We start from the raw sequence: 22,761 nt of genomic DNA, 5'->3' as shown, positions 1-22,761 counted from the left end.
AACATCTCACTTAGTCCTCACGGTGTCGCTGTTGACCTTTGCTTCCCATTTTTTTTTGTTATCTCCACCCATTTGCGCTGTTTGCTTGATGCTCGTTCAGTGTCTAAACAGAGAAGGTCTCTAGTCTTTGTTGAAAGAGCAGAATATGGAATTCTGTTCAAACTGATATTTATTCGTTCTTATCGACTTATCGTACCTTTTTTACCCAATAGCCGACTTTTTGTGCACACCCAAGTATGATGCAGGAAAGGTTCTTTCATTACTTCTCCATCTTGTTTGTGGCGCACACCGCTTATGGAGACGTGAGCTATTCTTTTCCGGAAGAGATGAAACGCGGATCTGTGATTGGAAATATTGCAAAGGATCTCGGGCTCGATGTTAACAGAATGTCATTTCGTAAGGCTCGAATTGATACTGAAGGTAACAGAAAACGATACTGCGACATTAATCTGAATACTGGAGAACTGATCATAGCGGAGAGAATCGACAGAGAGGGGCTTTGTGGAAAGAAAGCATCATGTGTTTTAAATCAAGAACTCGTGCTGGAGAATCCTTTAGAATTACGTCGTATCAGTCTTCTTGTTCAAGATATAAATGATAACAATCCTTTTTTTGGTAAAGGTGTAATTGATATGGAAATCAGTGAATCCGCCGTTAAGGGCAAACGATTCTTACTTGAAGAAGCAAATGACGCTGATATTGGGCAAAATTCTGTACAAAGCTATTCGATTGAAGATAATGAATATTTTGTTTTGTCAGTGCAAAGAAACTCTCTTGGAGAGAAATACGCCGAAATAATTTTAAATAAAGAGCTGGATCGTGAGCAGCAGAAAGAGGTAACATTAATTCTCACTGCGGTAGACGGAGGGACTCCACCGAGATCAGGTACTGTAGCCATACACGTCACTGTGCTGGATGCTAATGATAATGCTCCAGTCTTTAGTCAGGCCGTCTATAAAGTCAGTCTGCCTGAAAATTCTCCTCTAGATACTGTAGTGGTGACAGTGAGTGCTACTGATGCTGACGAGGGACAAAACGGAGAAGTGACGTATGAATTAAGTAATGCTATGGAAGGTTTCAAACAATTGTTTTACCTTGATCGGAAGACAGGTGTCATCAGCATAAAAGGTCCAATAGATTTTGAGGAAGAAACCACATTTAACCTGCGAATAATAGCTAAAGATGGTTCAGGTCAAACATCTTACTCGAATGTTATAATCAGTGTCACTGACATTAATGATAACGCTCCTATAATAATAGTAAAATCTTTGAATAGCCCAATTCCTGAGAATGTGTTACCCGGTACAGAGGTTGGCGTCATTAATGTGCAGGACAGAGACTCTGATAATAACGGACAGGTGCGCTGCTCCATTCAGCAAAACGTCCCATTTAAACTCGTACCTTCAATCAAAAATTACTATTCTCTGGTGACCGCAGGTGAATTAGACCGCGAGCTGCTCTCTGATTATAATATTACAATTACTGCTGCTGATGAGGGCTCTCCGCCTTTATCTTCCACTAAGAATATTCACCTGACTGTAGCTGACGTGAATGATAATCCACCTGTATTTCAGGAGCAGAGTTACAGAGCTCATGTTCAAGAAAATAACAAACCTGGCTCCTCTATTTGTTCAGTATCAGCTACAGACCCGGACTGGAGACAGAATGGCACTGTAGTTTATTCTCTGTTGTCCTCTGATCTCAGTGGCGCACCGGTGTCCTCCTTTCTATCCATTAACGGAGACACCGGGGTCATTCATGCCGTGAGGTCGTTTGATTACGAACAGCTGAAAAGTTTCAAAGTGCTCGTGTTAGCCAGAGACAACGGTTCTCCTCCTCTGAGCAGTAACGTGACCGTGAGTGTCTTCATAACGGATGAAAATGACAACTGCCCTCAGATATTATACCCCTCTCCGGAAGGAAACTCCTTCATGACCGAGATGGTACCCAAAGCTGCGCAGGCGCGCTCCCTGGTCTCCAAGGTGATCGCCGTGGACGCGGATTCCGGCCAGAACGCGTGGCTCTCGTATCACATTATTAAAGCGACAGATCCGGGACTTTTCACTATCGGTGTCCACAGCGGAGAGATCAGGACGCAGCGGGACATTTCTGAATCTGACAGCATGAAACAGAACCTCATTGTATCCGTGAGAGATAACGGACAGCCCTCTCTCTCAGCCACGTGCGCATTGTATTTACTTATATCAGATAACTTGGCTGAAGTTCCAGAACTGAAAGACATGTCTCGTGACGAGAGCAGCTCCAAACTGACGTTTTATTTGATCATTGCGCTGGTTTCCGTTTCCACTTTCTTCCTGACCTTCATCATCATCATCCTGGCCGTAAGGTTTTGTCGCAGGAGAAAGCCCAGACTGTTGTTTGATGGAGCTGTAGCCATTCCCAGCGCGTATCTTCCTCCAAATTACGCAGATGTGGAGGGCGCGGGAACTCTCCGCAGCACTTACAATTATGACGCATACCTGACCACGGGCTCGCGCACTAGTGACTTCAAGTTCGTCAGATCTTATAATGAAGACACGCTGACTGCTGACCTGACTCTGAAAAAGTCTGCTGTGGATAATCTTGAAGTGCTTGATGCAGAGGCAATGCGGGACATTACCTCTGAAAATAAGGTACTAAATTAGTCCCACATTTTTTATGAGTGCTGTTATGATAATATAATCTGATTTAGACTATATGTAAACTATTTGTTTAATGGCATTGTAAATTTCAGAAAAGCAGTCTCCTCGATTTTTGCTAATTACAACTCATCATGGCGTTTATATGGATTATTATTATTATTATTTTTATTAAAATCATCATCATCATCATCATGAGTTTAGGTTACAAACTGGCTTAGTCATGAGGTGATGTACTGAGCTATCCATTTTACCTAGAAGTTTATATGAAATTCTAAATAGTGGCTAGTTACATACATTTTCAGAAGGGACCAACCCCTCCCCAAAAAAAAAAAAAAGTTTTGTTCTTGATTTCCAGTACTCCTCAGGCCCCTGAATTAAACCATAACGTATAAAATATTAAGATCTATTTCTAACTGATATTAGTTTCTCAGTACTAGTTACTCCATATGTTATTTATTTAAAAAGAAAAAAAATCTAGTGGTGTTTTTTTTTTTTTCATGGTAACACAATTTTGTGGATGGTGTTTCTGTATCTCTCACTTTTGGTCTCTGGGTGACGCTCTTATGTTACACACAGCTTAGCAAGTGATCTCATCTGTGCCGTGTACCCTGATTCAGTGTAATCAGTGTTACACAGTGAGAAGGGGAGGAATGAGGGATAGATGGGGAGGGGAATGTTGTAGGCGTGCAGGGGAAGGGAGAGATGAAAATAAAAATCTAAGCCAACAGGAGCAGTCATCAGAGTGCAGTGTCTGCTCCAACTATTTGAGGATCTGTTCAGAATTTGCTTTGATCATCATTATTTTTTATTATTTTTTCATTTAAGTATAGGCATAAATTTTCCACAACATGATTTGTTTGATAAAATGTGTTTGGGCCAGTTTCTGGCTTCAGCTTTATTTCTGCTTCATTTGCATGTGTGGCTCTCTCGGTGAAGTGTGTTATTCAGTTCCAGAGGAGATGCAGCGAGGCACTGTCATTGGCAATGTGGCAACAGATTTGGGAATAGATGTGACTGAGCTTGTGTGGCGCAACGCTCGAGTTGTTGCTGAGGGTAGCCGACAGTTTTGCGAGCTAAACACAGAAACAGGCTCTCTGTTGGTGATTGAGAGAATGGACCGTGAGGAGCTTTGTGTGCAGTCTGCACCATGTGTCCAGCAATTCCAGCTGCTCCTGGAAAATCCGCTCAAAGTGTACAGTCTTCTCTTAGACATCCAGGACATCAACGATAACAGTCCGACATTTGAAAATGGTCAGATTGAGCTGGAGCTACTGGAGTCAACGGTCCTGGGGAGGCGTTTTCCACTTGAAAGTGCTCACGATCCTGACATAGGAGTTAATTCAGTTCAGCATTATCAGCTCAGTAAGAATGAATATTTTGCTTTGGAGGTAAATACCCAGTTGGACAGAAATGCATATCCTGAACTGGTTCTTAAAAAGCCTTTGGATCGAGAAAACCAAGCAGATCATTTTCTGACTCTAAATGGAGTGGATGGTGGCCGACCTTTTCGTTCTGGAACGACATCAATTCATATTCACGTGTTGGACGCCAATGATAATGTTCCTGTGTTTGGTCAAAGCGTGTACAAAGTCAGTACGCAGGAAAATTCACCTCAAGGCACTGTGTTGGTTAAATTAAATGCAACAGATTTAGACAGTGGGATTTATGGGGAAATTAGTTACTCTTTCAGTCATGTGCCAGATAAGACGAAGGGGGTTGTGGAAGTCGACCACGTGACAGGTGAGGTAAAGGTTATGTTTGCATTGGATTATGAGGAGGCCAGTTCTCACGAGCTGGATGTACAAGCCAAAGATGGGGGCGGACAGTCATCTCACTGTAAACTCATAATAGATGTGATAGATGTGAATGACAATTCACCTGTTATTGCTGTTAAATCAATTACTTCTACTGTGCCAGAAGATGCTTCAACTGGAACCATGGTGGCTTTGCTGCACATTTATGACCTTGATACTGGCACTAGTGGACGGGTCACGTGTAAGATATCTGATGATGTGCCATTTAAACTTGTGTCAGAGGTAAAGAATTACTTCATGCTTGTGATTGATGGAGTTTTAGACCGTGAAAAGTGTCCTCACTATAACATAAACGTGACTGCTGTGGATGCTGGCACACCCCCTTTATTCAGCAGTAAAACTGTAGCCATAACAGTCACAGACGTTAATGATAATCCTCCTATTTTTAGACACTACAGCAGTGACTACAGCATCAAATTTGTAGAGAATCAGCCTCAGGGAACCCTGGTTATTAAGGTCAGAGCTGATGATGCAGATGAAGGCCAGAACGCAAAAATTCTGTATTCTCTTTCAGAAGATGCAGCCTCTCATTTGTCCATCAACGCAGAAACTGGTGAGATATTTACTCTGTGCCCCTTTGATTACGAATCATCCACTCACTTCCATGTTCAAGTTATGGCATGTGATGAAGGCAGGCCATCGTTCACTAGCACATGCACTGTCCAGATTTTTATTGCAGATCAGAACGACAATGCTCCAGTTGTTCTTTACCCAGTTCAACTGGATGGGTACCTTGCACATGACATTGTGCCTCGAGCTGCTCCTGCAGATTACCTGGTCACCAAAGTTGTTGCGATTGATGCAGATGCAGGGCACAATGCATGGCTGTCCTATCGAATTTTAAAAGCCACACGGTCTAATTTGTTTTCCATTGGACTGCACTGTGGAGAAATTAGGACACTAAGGCCATTTGCAGAAGATGAAGAAATCAAACAAACCTTGATAATCACTGTAAGTGATGATGGGCTTGAATCTTTGTCTGCAACTGCAACTGTCAATATTATGATAGAAGATGGCTTGCCTATCATCGATGAGCTTGTTGCACGTGGCACAGATAAATCCCATGGACACAGTGACCTTACTTTATATTTAATAATGGCTCTGGCAGGCATGTCCAGTCTTTTCCTTGTGCTCATCATCGCCGTGGTCTATATGAGATTATGTAGATACCGATACATGTACCGTTCAACTGCAAACTTGCCCATTTTTCCTCCTACCTACGGACCACCTGGCTACTCTGACGTGAGCCGCTTAAATACTCTGCAGAAAGATGATCGATTTAATTCATTCTTAACCACAGGCTCATGGAAAGGGGACTTCAGATTTGGCTCTGACTTTGTTGATTTGGACATGATGAATAAAAGAGGGACATTGTTGCATGTGGGTGGCCACAGCGCCACACGTGCAAAGCTATTAGTGCCACATAAACTCTAACCCAGATGATTTGACCCTGACATACATAAAAAAAACCCTTATCAAGAAATTGTATTGAAAATCCTTTAATCAAACAAATGTCAAATGTTCATTATTATAATGCACATCTTCAATTAGTTTCCAACTTTAATGTTGTATGTTCTTTTCAGCTTTAATTTAGCATGTGACAAGATTTTTTACACTTGTAAACACAAACTCTAAAAAGATACTTTATTGTATGTTTATCTGCTCTAAGTGTGTGTGTGTGTGTGTGTGTGTTTGTTTGTGTGTACAGTTTGCAAGGAGATTTAATCACTTTATTTAGAAATCAATAGCATTTCAGTTTGTTTGGATGTTTACTTTCACATGAGCACTCTCTTTTAATCACATTTAGTTTCAACTTCAATTCTCTTTCTGTACTCTAGATCCATTTGGGGGGTTATGCATAAGCTTTTGTATCATACTGTCTCCATTCTTATCTGTTATTGTAAAATTGAAGTCTTGTATGTGCAGTTTATTGCTGGTGACTTTAAACTTACAATTCAAATAATAAATATTTAATTTGAACCATGGTATAACATGAACAATGCATGTACTTATTTATACAGATATACATTTTACCATGTATTTTAACATTTTCTCTGAATAGTGCTATTTATGTGCATTATGTGCTTTGTAAAGTGTCTTTCAGTTCTAGAAAAGTAGTTATGTCATAAAATAAGTTTATCAAAAGGAACACACTCTGAGTCTTCCTTAAATGGGAAATAAGGAAGTACTACATGCAACATTCAACAGCCTCCCCAGTGTTCCAGTATGTCTGACCGGTTTTTAATTTGAGATTTTTATTTTGTCTTGGCTCAGATATGTTATCTCTTTTAATAAGCAGTGTGATGTCAGGATGTGTTCATGCATATGCTTAACTTTCAGTCCTGGTAACATAAGATTGTAATGTGGCCTTTTATCTTCATTTTGTTCAAATTTACATAACCCTTACATAAGGGTACATAACATACACCGTTTCACCTAATCTCATGTTAATCTTGAGTACCTATAGAGTAGTACTGCATCCTTCATATATCCAAAAAGTATTTAGTTTTATCATATTTGTAAAAGAAAAATACTGCTTTCCGATTCTTTCTGGAAAAAGCCCAACTCCCCCATGAGCGGAGCTATAATACTGATGTTTTGTGTTGTTTCCATTAACATATATTCACTTAAGTGCTGATTTCCAAAAAAAGACAGAAATGTGATGCAATTGTACTTACATGAATGGGGTTTTTTATCACAGGGACGGTTCCATGTTTTAATAGCAATTGATGTGCAAATCCAGCGTCGACTTGGGCCTTGTTTATAAAACATTCATCACTCAAATGACCAGAACACACAAACGCACTTGATACTCTCCACTGCCCCAGAAAAAACAAACTGCATCCACTGTTCATGTAATGCTGGGTTCTTGGGGAAGCCGAACATGGTAAACTTTCCTGGGTTCTTGGGGAAGCCGAACATGGTAAACTTTATGATAGAAACATCCAAAAACGCACTTATTTGGAGGCAATCTCGAACAAATCCTACGCAGCGCTGGTGATTTTGAAGCACATTGATGTGCACGGTCTCGCTCTCCTCTGGCCAACGTGTGCACGGGTGCGCTTTTCCAACAGAAATGCTCATATAAGGAGTTCCGCTCTATGTTCCACTCTTGTCTACGTCATTAGATCCACGATCTAAAAAAAACAGCCGAAACTTGTACCAACCCAGAAGTAAGATTTTCGGCACAGAAATTCTCAGTCATTCTTCTAAATTCTTTTTTACAACTTTGGCCATGTTTAGCATGATAATCCATCTCTTTAACACTGTGAACAACTCTAAATACACGAAACACCATTGTACCCCCCCTTTAAAGGCTAGTCTAGAGTAACTCTCGTCATAAATGCCTTCAGTTAGTAATACTTTGGTGTTAGCATCAGTTTCACTCTAAAGCATGAATTCTCATTGCCAGGATTAAAATTACTATTTTGAATTCTTGCTAAACCCAGGGGGTAAAAATTGTCTAGGTTAGTGTTAAGTGTAGTGTGAAAAGTCTAATGCAGGGAATTTGTTTAATTTAATTTAATTGTTTATATTGCATTTGGCACTAAGATACTTTGCCATAAAATATTCATGATATTTACCTAAAAAGTAGAAGTTCATTGCTTATTTGAATCATTCTCAAACATCTAACCATAATTTTTCAACTCCAGGCTCATGATTTGAGCTTCTTATATAGGATAAAGTATGATTTAGTGTGGTCACGTGTTAACTGTGTATTGGTTTTTGCCGGGTCTGCATGTCTGCAGTCCAAATGGATAGTAATGTTTTCTCTAAACTGCCAGATGTTTGTGCATTTGTGCATTCATGCATTTAACTGGACCATAAACAACTGACACATAAGCATATATTACACCAAAATAAGGCCACAAAAGAGAGGCTGTGAAGAATTCCCAAAATAATTCGCCCAAAGTGTCATTCTGAGTTACTTTTTCTGTTAAATTTATGTACACTTCCTTCGACATTAGAACTAAAATTTCTGTAGATTTACAATTTCTTCTGTACCATAAACAGACAATCCGTTATGCAGAAATTTCTAAAAAATGATAGCATAGGCCTATCTTTAGTAGCAAATAAATCCAGCACAATATTTACAAATTAAACATGGATTATTTTTACCTCGCATTAACATTCTTAAGTGCATTCAGTAGCTTTTATTTGCTTTAAAAATATGAATACAAAAAATATCATGACATCAAATAATTTAACAATGTGTAAAGCACCATTGAAAATTTGTGTATTGTAGAACACTTTTTAGTTTTAAACAGCAACAGGCAGAAAAATGATAAGGTACTTGTACAATATTGGTGTTGCACCAAACAGTGGTCACAAAGATAAACTTCACTATGAAACAGTCAAAAAACATTTTCAAATACATGGGAAAAATAATAATAATAAAAAGATGGCTGTCATTAATAACAACTGCTACAGACTTCTATTCAATATTCAAGTGAAATGTTCCAATGTTTACACCATTTTCTTATAGGAGAACACATTATTTAAAATGACAGATCACCCAAAAATGTGAATGTCATCAGTTACTCTCTATCATACCATTCCATATCCATAAGATTTTCATTCATCTTTTGAACACAAATATATAATATTTTAATGAAATCTTTCTGTCTGCTTTCTGTCCCTCCATTTACATATATAATATATATATAATAAAATATAATAAAGAACGAAGATCCATGCATTCAGGCCAGACATTTCAATATGAAAATAATAGAACTATACAATCTAAATTAAGAGAAGGGCTCCTAGTGTTTTTTTTTTTTTTTTTTTTTTTTTTTTTTTTGAAGAAACTACTTTTGTTTTTCTTTTGCTGCAATTTTAGTCCAAGTTCTATGTCGAGATTTGATAAAACCTCAAATTGTACATGGATTCTAAAGTTGTTCATAAATGAGTCTTGGAAGCATAGGTTCACCACTTCACAGGAAGACTGTAAAAGACAAAAATTAAATGATTGAAAGTGAAGTACAGAGTAACTTGCAGAACAGGTTGCGACTGAATTAAGTTCAAGTTCAAATATTGTTTATAAAATGCTAAACTTGCATTTCCAGTGGTCTCCAATTGCATCTGTCATGTGATCTTGTCAACAATGTTTTATAAAACAATTATGGAGAAAGTTAACCCAAAAATGAAAATTCTGTCATTAATTACTCATGTCATGTCGTTCCAAACCCATAAGACCTTCATCTTCATGCAAAGATGAACGAAGGTCTTATGGTTTGGAATGACATGACGGTGAGTGATTAATGACAGAATTTTACATTTTGAATAACCTAACCCTTTGATTATTTTCAATTAAACTCAACATAAAAAAATGCTTCATATATAGTTTCATTACATATGTTCCTTAAGTTTGTATGAATTCCAGCATAGTTGCCATTCTCCTCTGGATGTTTTATGTTTAAAATAAAACAAAGAGAATGTGTAGCTCAGCCACAATGGAGGAGGAAATGATACCTTCTTGTTAACAGCAATTTGGAATCACCAATACAAATAAGAAATTGTGAACAACACATTGTAAATTCAGAAAGCCACTCCAAACATTGATTAAATCTTTCCTACACAACTTCAATTACAAAGTCAACCAATTAAATGACTCAATTACTTATTTTTGTCAATATTGAACACCCTAATGGTAAATAAATATGGAAGCATACAGGTAGCAAAATTCCATTTGAAATGTTCAATTTGAAATATGCAAAATGGCAATGCAATATGTCAAATGTCAATTAAGTTCTGTATTTTAATTAACATTTTACCATACATGTGTCCAAAATTTTGTAAAAAATGAAAATTCAGTTACATAATTTACATTTTCTACACTAGTTTTAATATGCAAATTAAAAACATATTTTAACACTTTTATGAGTTGCAAAATTAAAATGTACTACCCAAAATTGTTAAAACACTAGTTTTAATATGCAAAATAAAACATATTTTAATGCTTTATACTTTGCTAAATTAAAATATATTACACAGATTGATTAGATATGTTTAACATGTCCAAACAAAAATTGGGATTGCATTTTCATCATAATACTGTGTGATAATTGTAGCAAAATGCTGTGAGATTTTCATTCAGACAAAAATTCAGCAAAAGGTAGCAAAGTGGTGATATGAATGTTTTTTTTTTTTTTTGTATTTTCTTAAATGCATTGACACTTAAATATAAGACGTTTTAATAGCATTTTAATTTAACACCCTGTGATTAATTTAATTTAAGTCATTGTGTAAAGCGTTTGGTTGACTTAGGTTGTATTGTGTGGCCCTTTGCCGAGCCCCCCTTGAAGTAGCCTTTACAGGTTTTTTTTTTTTTTTTTTTTTTTTTTTACAGTGTATGTATTTAAATGTTAGGTATATGAGTCTGTGTTGCAGATCTGTATCCACTGAATACTGTACATTTTCCAGCCAGTGATTGTATGCTATTTAATGTTCACCCATGTGTGGTTCAATTGTTGCTTTAGGCAGTCCTACTTCTGCTGTACACTGCTGCACATGCGAGAAGGGTTCTCTGTGTATGAGGATGAGAGATAATGGACAGCAAAATATTAAAACATACACAGACCATAGTAAAATCCAGTTTTGCTTTGTAATCCAACCTGATTGTCACGCTAGTGGATTTACACACTAGGCAGAGATGACCTCATGAAAAGCTAAGGACAGAGGGAGAAATGTGTGTCTCTTCACATGCCCTACATACTCCTGTGTTGCTCAGTGCACACTGTTTTGATCAAAATGGAGATCATGATGACACCATTCTGACAGTTTCTATGTCATACAGTTGTTAGAGAGTTCTGATTTAAGCTGTATTTTATACCTGTTTTATGTGCACTTTTTTTGTCTCTCTCTCATTTATCTTTTATCTTTATTATGTTTATTTTTAATTAACGGTGTGTGCCAAAGAAAGCATCAGTATTACTATTCCGTACAGTGTAAGTGCTTCGAACAAAACACATTTTCTTCAGGAAATGTAAATTTATTTTAATTTTAATTATTTTCTCTTCTCTTTTCTTCCCACCACAAACTGATGTCCATCCTAATGAATGGAAACGAATCAATCTCCATTTAGGTAAGAAATATTTTATTTACTAGTATTGTTAAATAAAATATAGTTGGCAATTCACAGAGAGCTTCTCTTTCTCTGTCATTTACAGTTTCATTGTTCTTATGAACTGTTTAGTTATGTATAGTTCAGTAACTGCATGATATCATACAGTATGTGTTGTGCTCCATCTTGTGGTGGTTCGCTGAAACTGTGTGTGTGTGTGTGTGTGTGTGTGTGTGTGTGTAGTTGAGGGGGGGGGGGGGGTGCCCTACATAGGTCTCTGGCTCTCCTCTCCTGTTGCAGTAGTGTGTCACTATGCTTTAAGGCTGGGCTCTGGCCCACTTTTAGAGCATTAAAATCATGCATCATGGGACACAGGGTCTGAATAATGCAATCTCATCACACTGAGTATGTATGACTATGTGGCAGCTTTAGTGCTGCTCATGTTTTATACATTTACACAGCTGAAGTGTTCAAATCAACTGGAATGTCCAATTCCATATATGACACAATAACACACATCCTGGTAACACTTTAATAGGGCTTAGATAGTTAATGCACTGGATTCAATGAACTAACAATTTTTACAGCATTTTTAGATTATATATACAGTGTATGTGTATATATATGTGTATATATATATATATATATATATATATATATATATCTCGCCAAAATTGTTAGAACACCTGACAGATCTAAAAATATACTGAAAATCTTCCAAATATTTATCCACTTTTAACTTTTGCAGCAATTGCAGCAGCACATCTCTCTGGCATAGTATAAATATATTTCCTGAGAACTTAAACAGTAATGTTATCCCATGCCTTCTGCAAGTCAAGCCAAAGTCTTTACTTTTAGTGTAGAATAGATCTGTCCTGTTTATTTTCCAACTCACCCCAAATTTGCTTGATAGGGCTGAGGTTCCTGACTTTGAAAGGGCCAGCCCATCAATTTCAATGTTCCAGCAGATTTCTTCTGTCGCAGGTAGTTCCAGCGATAGTTTGTTTTATGGGTATTGTATTGGCCAATTCAACAAAAACAACTGAAACCTCATAAATATGTCAAGTGTTGGTCACCACTGTATACATCATATATATTGTATTAACTAATATTGACATATTTAACCATATTGTATAGTGTTAATGAATGTATTTATTTTTGATTGCTACAAGGCTTTGACAATCAGATCTGTCTGCACACTGTTCTGTCTCGGTCTGTTTTGAAGATCACACTCCACTTATTTTTATCCTTTCAAATGTAGGTCATCTGCTAGCTTAGACACAAGAATCACATCTAACTGGCTTGATCTTACACATTCCATTATTTTGATTAAATAAGAGGTTTTAGTGTAAAGTACAGGACTAGATGCATGATGCACTTAAAATTCTTGTTAAAATCTTGTTAAATGCTATAAAAATGGTGCTATTGGTTGGTGATAAACTTTACTTGGTAAACTCTGGTTGGATTCACTCTCTGTAATTTTGCATTGTAATTTGATTTCGTGTCTTCATTCCTGCAATGAGATATTCACAATGTAAGATTTTTTTGAAGCACCAACTACTCGGCATTGCATTTCTGATCAGCAATGACAACCAACAGAAACAGAAATAAAAGTACAAAAGCTGTCACTAGGGCGTCAGGTATTAATATCAACCATTTATTTACAAAGGTGTACTTTTTGATTGGGCACCACCCCAGGGGCAGCTTTGTACCCTTATTTCAGAGAATAGCTCCCTTTTATGTTATTATTATTATTATTATGTATTTTTTATGCTGGACAGTCCAGCTCTGCTGTTGTGCTGCTCATTCACTGTGAGAGGTGCTGTTGCACAGGGAGACAACAGTGAGCAAAGCAAATCAACTACGTACAGAAGGCATTGCATCAAATGACATAGAGAAAGACGTCGAGCTGTTGTTTGTAAATTAGAAGGACTCGGTTTGGAATCTTCTTAACGACACGTAAGAGAATTGTTTAAATGCTCAAATATTTGAAAACTGGACGTGTATGACTGCATTTTGCTTGGATTACTAAATTTGCAGGATGCAGGATAACAAAGGACTCCAGTTGAGGCGGTGTGTAAAATGGCAAGCAGAATTCTCCATTTTCCTTTTATTCGTGCTGAACACCGTGGCCGGGCAGATTCGTTATTCGATTGCAGAGGAAATGAGACCAGGATTGTTTGTCGGAGATGTGGCGAAGGATCTCGGTTTGGATGTAAAAAGGTTGGTTTCTGGCCGTGCGCGTCTCGTTATTGATGATAGTAGACAATATGTCGAGCTGAACCGCAACAAAGGACATTTGGTGGTAAAAGAGAGAATAGACCGAGAGCAGCTCTGTGGACAGAAATCTCCGTGTAGTTTCGGTCTTGAGATTTTGCTTGAAAATCCCCTCGAGTTTTTTTCGATTACAATCGAGATTCAAGACATCAATGATCATGCGCCCGTTTTTTCTAAGAAAGAAATAATTTTAGAGATTAGCGAGTCCACACCTATAGGCACTATTTTCTTGTTAGACACAGCGACTGATCCAGATGTCGGTTTGAATTCTCTTCAGAGCTACAGTCTGAAACCTACTGATAATTTTAATTTAAAGCAACACAGTCGCTCAGACGGCAGTAAATATACAGAGATTGTGTTGCAGTCAGCGCTGGACAGAGAGAAACAGAGCGCGCATTCACTTATTTTAACGGCTATTGATGGTGGAGACCCACCGCGTTCTGGTACCGTTAAAATAATCGTTAAACTTCTTGATGCCAATGATAATTCACCCATTTTCACCGAAACAGTATATAAAGCAAGTGTAGCTGAGAACGCAGAAAAGGGTACGTTGATTACTAAAGTAAGTGCATCTGATGCAGACGAAGGGTACAGTCGCAATGTCACGTATTCATTTACTCATATGGGAGAGGACGCAGCGCACCTCTTCCAAATCAGTGCAGCCACTGGTGACGTAACACTCACTGGCAATTTAGACTTTGAAACAGTTCAGCAATATGAACTTAATTTGCAGGCTAAAGATCCATGGGGTCTAACCGGTGCAAGTAGATTACTCATTGATGTTGTAGATGTTAATGACAACAGCCCGTTTGTAACAATGACATCTTTCTCGGGTAAAATACAAGAGGATTCTCCGCCCGGCACAGTTGTAGCTTTAATAAGCATCCAAGATTTAGATTCCGGTAAAAATGGACAGGTCCGCTTAAGTTTAGAACAAATGTCTCCCTTTACAATTAAACCATCACCGCGTAAGTACTACACTTTGGTCAGCGATGCACCACTAGACCGAGAAAAGGTTTCCAGTTTTAACCTTACATTAGTTGCGTCAGACGAGGGCAGCCCCTCATTATTCAGTAAAATAACTATTACTTTAGATATTACTGATATTAACGACAATGCTCCAGCCTTTAGTCAACATGAATATAAAACATATATATTTGAGAATAATTCTCCCGGCGTTTCTCTGCTGTCTCTTGAAGCAACAGATCCTGACGCAGGGCAAAACGCGCGTATCGGGTATTATCTGGTAGATACAGATGTAAATGGTTCTCCTGTCTCATCGTATTTCTCTGTTAACGCAGACAGTGGAATTATCCAGGCGGTGCGATCTTTTGACTATGAACAGATGAAAGAATTCAAAATACAGGTAAGAGCGCAAGATGGAGGGTCTCCACCTCTTGGTTCTAATGCTACAGTTCTCATTAACGTCCAGGACCAGAATGACAACGCGCCTCAGGTTCTGTATCCGGTCCAGTCAGGCGCTTCTGTGGTGGCTGAAATAGTGCCTCGTTCTGCAGACGTGGGTTATCTGGTGACTAAAGTGGTGGCTGTTGATGTGGACTCTGGACAGAATGCCTGGCTCTCATATAAACTGCAGAAAGCCACAGACAGGGCGCTGTTTGAAGTGGGCTTACAGAATGGAGAAATAAGAACTGTGCGCCAAGTGACAGATAAAGATGCTGTGAAACAGAGACTCAGTGTTGTAGTGGAGGACAACGGGCAGCCCTCTCGATCAGCTACAGTCAATGTTAACGTGGCGGTGGCGGACAGCTTCCCTGAAGTGCTCTCGGAGTTCACTGACTTTCCGCACGACAAGGACTACAACGACAACCTTACTTTATATATGGTCTTGGCCTTGGCTGCAGTCTCATTTCTTTTCATAACGTGTTTAGTTGTCATAATATCTGTGAAAATCTACAGATGGAGACAATCTCGTTTGTATTTTCAGTCAAATCTCCCGGTTATTCCTTACTATCCGCCGCGTTACGCAGACACTGTTGGCACAGGAACCCTGCAAGGCGTGCATAATTATGAGATTTACAGAACAACAGACTCCAGGAAAAGTGATGTTAAGTATTTCGGACCCATCGGTCAAAGTCTGATGAGTGTTGACGCAAGTGGAACCGAAACAATTCCAAGGAAGAAACGCACCATCGATTGCACTGAAGCGGGCAGTACACTGGTAAGTCTGCACACTGTGAATCCCCCCCCCCCCCCCCCCCACACACACACAAATACACAGATATTATACACTAGTAGTCTGCAATGTTGTAAATAGCTAAAAGTGATATTTAAACGACCTGTGCTGTGTCGCTGTCCGTGGTGCTGAAAAGTATAGCCTCGCTTCAATAATTCTTATCCTCGATACGAATATGATTTATATGTATAAGTGTGTGTCTGTATACATATACGCAACACACACACAAGGATGTCATTAAATTGGTAATAATTCTAATATTCCGCCACGTGCTTAGGCTCACTTTGAACAGCAAGGGCCGCTGTTGATCAGTAAAACATGCTATGATGTGCTTTGTCATTCAGCAGTCTTCACCCTTCCTCATTGGAGACTGCTGCTGCCGTTTTCTTGCATTGTGGCAGATAAGGGCAAGGCTGCCTCGACATTTTTATTCAGGGTTGCGTGCACGAGGCAAGAAGGTTTGGAATAGCTACGTTTTTTTTTCATTTTCATCTTGGACTACATCTCAACTTTTTAATTGATTGGATATAAAATTAGTTAACCTTGTGATTATGGTTCAGTGGGGTCATCGGACTTGGCGATGGAAAATGATGTGGCTGTCGTCGATGCTTTTTTCTTGTTATATTTACACTACAAGGGGACAGATAAGATATTCGATTCCGGAAGAGATGAAGAAAGGCTCGTTTATAGGTAATGTAGCACAAGATCTTGGGCTTGATTTGAATAGGCTTCGAACGGGTCGTGCGCGCATCGTGACCGGAGAAAGCACTCAGTATGCTGAACTCAAAACAGACAAAGGGATTCTAGTCGTGAGTGAGAGAATAGACCGAGAACAGCTTTGCGGCGACGTCACGCCATGCAGCTTTAGCTTCGAAATCATTCTAGAGAACCCAATGGAGCTGCACCCAGTTACCATTGAAATATTGGATGAAAATGATCACGCACCGTCCTTTCAGAACAAAGAGTTACAATTCGAAATTAGCGAGTCTGCAACGCTGGGTTCACGCTTTTTATTGGAAAGCGCAGATGATCACGATGTAGGCTTGAACTCACTGCAGAATTATATTTTATCGCCAAATAATCATTTTGTTATAAAGCAGCACTCAAATCCTGACGGCAGTAAATACGCGGAAATGGTTTTACAGAAAGCGTTAGACCGGGAAGAGCGTCCTTATGTATCTCTAAAGCTGATCGCTGTAGATGGCGGAAACCCGCAGAGATCTGGCTCTGTTAATATAGATGTTACTGTTTTAGATGCGAATGACAACGCACCTGTGTTTAACCAGACTATTTATAGGGCGTCTGTGATGGAAAATGCACCGAAGGGCACTTACATAACTACAGTTAATGCCACAGATGCAGATGCTGGTTTAAATAGACGAATAACGTACAATTTCTACAAACAAAAAGGAGCCGCTGCACAGTTATTTAATATTGACAGCGACACTGGCATTGTTTCTGTTGCTGGAGAAATTGATCATGAAAAAGATACTAAATTTGAACTTACAGTCGAGGCTAGGGATCAAGGTGGGTTAACTGATTCGAGTAAAATTGCATTAGAGGTCGTTGATGTAAACGACAATGCGCCTGTCATTAATACAATGTCTTTCTCGAGCACAGTATCTGAAAATGCTCCATCTGATACCACAATTGCAATACTAAATATTAAGGACTCAGACAATGATGATAATGGCAAAGTCAAGTGTTTTATCGACGGATCTGGAGATTTTACAATAAAATCGACTTTAAGAAATTATTATTCTTTAGTCACAAGTGCTATTTTAGATCGTGAGAAGTTGTCAGAGTATAACATTACTGTCATCGCCACTGATTCCGGAAAGCCGCCTCTAACAAGCAGAAAAACATTTTATTTGAAAGTAACTGATGTTAATGATAATGCCCCAGTTTTTCAGGAGAGTGTTTATAATTCATATTTGATAGAGAATAATTTGCCTGGTGCTTCTATTCTTACAATCAGAGCTCGTGACTCGGACGAAAATCAGAATGCTCGTATATCTTACATTCTAGAAGAAGGTGACTTGGGCGGGTCTCCTGTAGGAACGTATGTTTCTGTTAACGCTGAGAGCGGAGTTGTACACGCAGTGCGCTCTTTTGATTATGAACAGATCAAAAACATTAAAATAACAATTAAAGCTCAGGATGGCGGCTCTCCTCCTCTTTATAGCAACGTAACCGTGAACATTTTCATCCAAGATCAGAATGATAATGCGCCTCAGGTTCTGTATCCGGTCCAGTCAGGCGCTTCTGTGGTGGCTGAAATAGTGCCTCGTTCTGCAGATGTGGGTTATCTGGTGACTAAAGTGGTGGCTGTTGATGTGGACTCTGGACAGAATGCCTGGCTCTCATATAAACTGCAGAAAGCCACAGACAGGGCGCTGTTTGAAGTGGGCTTACAGAATGGAGAAATAAGAACTGTGCGCCAAGTGACAGATAAAGATGCTGTGAAACAGAGACTCACTGTTGTAGTGGAGGACAACGGGCAGCCCTCTCGATCAGCTACAGTCAATGTAAACGTGGCGGTGGCGGACAGCTTCCCTGAAGTGCTCTCGGAGTTCACTGACTTTACGCACGACAAGGAATATAACAATAACTTGACTTTCTATCTGGTCCTGGCCTTGGCCGCTGTCTCATTTCTTCTCATAACATGTTTGGTCGTCATAATATCTGTGAAAATCTACAGGTGGAGGCAATCGCGACTGTATTACAAGTCCAATCTTCCAGTTATTCCGTATTATCCACCGCGTTACGCGGACACTATTGGCAGTGGAGCTCTGCAGCACGCCTATAATTATGAGGTTTACAGAACGACCGATTCCAGAAGGAGTGACTGTAAGTTTGTCCGACCTGCAAGTCAGAACGTGCTGATGTTGGATCCTAATTCTACATTGACAGTGCAGCGTGCGCACGGCGAGAAAAACATAATGGATGAATTAGATTCGCCGGTAGAGGTGAGATATTATTATTATTATTTTTGTTGTTGTTGTCGCTGTTGTTGTGTACTCAGTTAATGTTATTTGGTAATTAATCCATCAATCTTTATTATAGACTCAAGGTCCAAAAAAAAGACAATAGAACAATATATACAATCCGCAGCATCTACCACACACTATAAATATTTACAAAATACCACAATACCAATTGTTATTGTGTATGGTAATGTGATTAACTTTGGACCTGTGCAATATTTTAGTCATTCGTCTTTACATGTGTGCGGAGTTTGTATATATTTCAGCACCTCCTCAGTGGTCGATTTACATCATTTATTTATTTTTATTTTTATTTGAATGTATGCGTTCTGTTAATGCTTATTTTGTACTCTAAGGGCCGCTGTTGGTCAGTGAAATACTTTATGTGCAGTAGGCTTGCCTCGCAGTAAACCATGGCACCACCCCATCAGTGCGTGCTGTGACGCAGCAGACTCCTCTGTTTCATTCGTTACTGGTTGGTGAGAGGGTGACTGTTTTTTTTTTTCTTCTTCCAAACGAATACAAAACATTTTTGTAATCCTGCCTTGGAAGATTCTTCTGTCATATAGGAATATTAATGGTGAACTTGCTTGCTAATCAGTATGGCTGTTAAGGATTTTTATAGAAATGGATACGCTCAAAGGCTTGTTTTCTTCCAAACGCAGTGGCAAGTATTGTTTTTCATCTCGTGTTGGATTCCTTTTGCCATCTCTCAAATCCGCTACTCTATCCCTGAAGAAATGAGTAAAGGCTCGATTATTGGTAATGTAGCACAGGATCTGGGGCTCGATATGAAAAGGCTTCGAACTGGTCGTGCGCGTATCGTTACCGGAGAAAGCACCCAGTACGCAGAGCTTAGAACAGACAAAGGGATTCTAGTCGTGAGTGAGAGAATAGACCGCGAACAGCTTTGCGGCGACGTCACGCCATGCAGTTTCAGCTTCGAGATCATTCTTGAGAACCCAATTGAATTGCATCAGGTAACCGTTGAAATCATTGACGTTAATGATAATTCTCCTGTATTCGAGAAAAGCAAAATTTATTTTGAAATAAGCGAATCTGCGACTCCTGGTTCACGCTTTGCATTAGAGAGTGCATATGATGCTGATGTGGAATTGAATTCATTGCAAAATTATGTCCTCACAAGAAACAATTATTTCGTTTTAAAACAACACTCAAATCCGGACGGAAGTAGGTATGTCGAAATGGTTCTTGATAAAGCTTTAGACCGGGAACAGCATCATAATCTGTCTCTGAAGCTGATTGCTGTTGATGGCGGAAACCCGCAGAGATCTGGTTCTGTTAATATAGATGTTACCGTTTTAGATGCGAATGATAATGCACCCGTGTTTAACCAGACTATTTATCGAGCGTCTGTGATGGAAAATGCACCGAGGGGCACTTATATTACTACCGTTAATGCCACAGACGCAGATAGTGGCTCAAACGGACACATTACGTTTTCCTTCTCTGACCTGAAAGAACATTCGAGAGATATATTTGGCATTGATGAAAACACTGGCTTGGTGTCTGTTTTAGGAAATATTGATTTTGAGAAAGAAAAACGTTTTGAAATTAGAGTTAAAGCGACAGACCAAGGGGGGCTGACTAGTACAAGTAAGCTTGTAATTGAAGTAGTGGATGTAAATGACAATGCGCCCGTAATCAACCTCATGTCCCTCTCGAGCCCTGTAGCAGAGGATGTGCCTCCAGGTACAACAGTTGCAGTGGTTAATATAAAAGATTTTGATTCTGGGAAAAATGGACAGGTTACGTGCTTTATTAATGAAAACCTTCCATTTAGCATAAAATCATCCCTCTCTAACTATTATAATTTGATCACAGATGCTTTCCTTGACCGTGAAACTCACTCAGAATATAATATAACAGTGGCCGCAACTGATTCAGGTTCACCTGCACTGTCGAGCTCAACGACACTACGCCTTAAGGTTTCTGACATCAATGATAACGCACCAGTTTTCGATCGAAGTAGCTATTCAACACACCTTCTTGAAAATAACGAACCAGGTCTGTCCATATGTAGTGTAACTGCGAGAGATTTTGACTGGAATCAAAACTCCAGAGTGTCGTATTTTTTAGAAAATATTCAAATAGGTGGAGCGCCGATCTCCTCTTACGTGTCCATAAACTCAGAGAATGGTGTAATACATGCTGTTCGTTCATTTGATTATGAGCAAATTAAACAGTTTAGTTTCGCTATAAAAGCGCAGGATGGAGGTAATCCTCCTCTCAGCAGCAACGTGAGCGTGAAAATAACGATTCAGGACCAGAATGACAACGCGCCTCAGGTTCTGTATCCGGTCCAGTCAGGCGCTTCTGTGGTGGCTGAAATAGTGCCTCGTTCTGCAGATGTGGGTTATCTGGTGACTAAAGTGGTGGCTGTTGATGTGGACTCTGGACAGAATGCCTGGCTCTCATATAAACTGCAGAAAGCCACAGACAGGGCGCTGTTTGAAGTGGGCTTACAGAATGGAGAAATAAGAACTGTGCGCCAAGTGACAGATAAAGATGCTGTGAAACAGAGACTCACTGTAGTAGTGGAGGACAACGGACAGCCCTCTCGATCAGCTACAGTCAATGTTAACGTGGCGGTGGTGGACAGCTTCCCTGAAGTGCTCTCGGAGTTCACTGACTTTTCGCACGACAAGGACTACAACGACAACCTGACTTTCTATCTGGTATTGGCCTTGGCTGTAGTTTCGTTTCTCTTTATCGTGTCTATCATCGCCATATTGTCAGTCAAATGCTACAGATGGAGACGCGAGCGGATGTTTTACAAATCTGGAGCGAATCTTCCAGTTATTCCGTATTATCCGCCTCTTTACGCAGACGTAGGGGGCACAGGAACTTTACAGCACGTGTACAATTATGAGGTTTGCAGAACCACTGACTCCAGAAAGAGTGATCTGAAATACGGCAGACCTTGCAGTGAAAGCATCATTAGTCTGGACAGCAGCGGAACACAGAGACTCACGCATGCGCAAAGGGAGAGAATGAAGTTTGACAATTGTGACAATCAGGTGAGAAATATTGTTAAAGCCAATATAATTTTTACTTCAGCTGTTGATAAAGTGACTGATTATTTGTCTGAAAAAAAATAATAATAGTTTCTGCAAATTTAAATTGATTATTAAATAATAGTGTATTCTGATATAATTTATAGTCTGGTCAGCTTTTATAGTTGTATATGTTATGCACTTATATATCACAGTGAAATTATTAGTCTATTTTTTATTTGTATTTCTTTTTGTAAAAGCAAGGAAAAAATACTTTTTATTTTTTATTTTGACTTCTTTCCAGGCGTTTATTTTTTACTTCTTTCTTTATTATTATTTATTTATTTATTTATTGTGGTATATTATAGACATATATTTATTCATTCATTTCACTTATTTATTTATTTGCATTTTAATTCCGAGGTATTATATCACACTGTCACTGATATATACGCTAGCGATATATGGCATTTTAAAATTTAACATTTTTATTCGTCCTTTACTTTTTTTATGCACGACTGTTGTACTTGTTTTTGTCATGAAGTAAGAAACTTCTACTTCCCTGGCCATGGTCCTGAAATGCAGCGAGGCGGTCATTTTCGTCGTGGATTCTGATACGTCTTTTTACAGCAGTCAGTGGGTTTTTATTATTATTTTTTTTTTTTAACTGCAGTTTGTCTGTCTATCCTCTTGTTCACAGTTAAATGTTTCAAGCTTTCATTCGTTTTTAGATGCTTGAAATCTGAATAATTGTATTGTATATA

General features: G+C 39.0%; 2 protein-coding genes across 32 annotated transcripts in view; both read left to right on the top strand.

Moving 5' to 3' along the window:
* The window catches only part of LOC132109885 (protocadherin gamma-A12-like), a 176,037-nt gene that overhangs the window by 79,193 nt on the left and 74,083 nt on the right, over positions 1–22,761 (top strand). Inside the window, exon 1 of one of the 31 annotated variants that reach the window (XM_059516297.1) lies at positions 90–2,633. The exons of 24 other annotated variants lie outside the window; for them this stretch is intronic. In XM_059516297.1, the coding sequence (XP_059372280.1) occupies positions 237–2,633 (2,397 nt within the window). In that variant the 5' untranslated portion in view covers positions 90–236. Of the gene's footprint in view, positions 1–89; positions 2,634–13,393; positions 15,979–16,503; positions 18,963–19,453; positions 22,022–22,761 lie in introns of those variants that run through there. 6 more of the 31 variants (XM_059516287.1, XM_059516310.1, XM_059516288.1 and 3 more) reach the window with 6 other exon arrangements.
* On the top strand, positions 3,345–6,618 carry LOC132110192 (protocadherin gamma-A4-like). Its single transcript, XM_059516791.1, has one exon. The coding sequence runs from the start codon at positions 3,491–3,493 to the stop codon at positions 5,888–5,890; it is 2,400 nt and encodes a 799-aa protein (XP_059372774.1). The 5' UTR covers positions 3,345–3,490; the 3' UTR covers positions 5,891–6,618.

The sequence above is a fragment of the Carassius carassius genome, chromosome 29 (genome assembly GCF_963082965.1).
Source record: "Carassius carassius chromosome 29, fCarCar2.1, whole genome shotgun sequence".
Taxonomy (NCBI): Eukaryota; Metazoa; Chordata; class Actinopteri; order Cypriniformes; family Cyprinidae; genus Carassius; species Carassius carassius.
This window is presented reverse-complemented; position numbering and strand designations above follow the sequence as displayed.

Coding starts and splice junctions, on each gene's coding strand:
- LOC132110192 (XM_059516791.1), top strand. CDS start 3,491: ATGATTTGTTTGATAAAATGTGTTTGGGCCAGTTTCTGGCTTCAGCTT.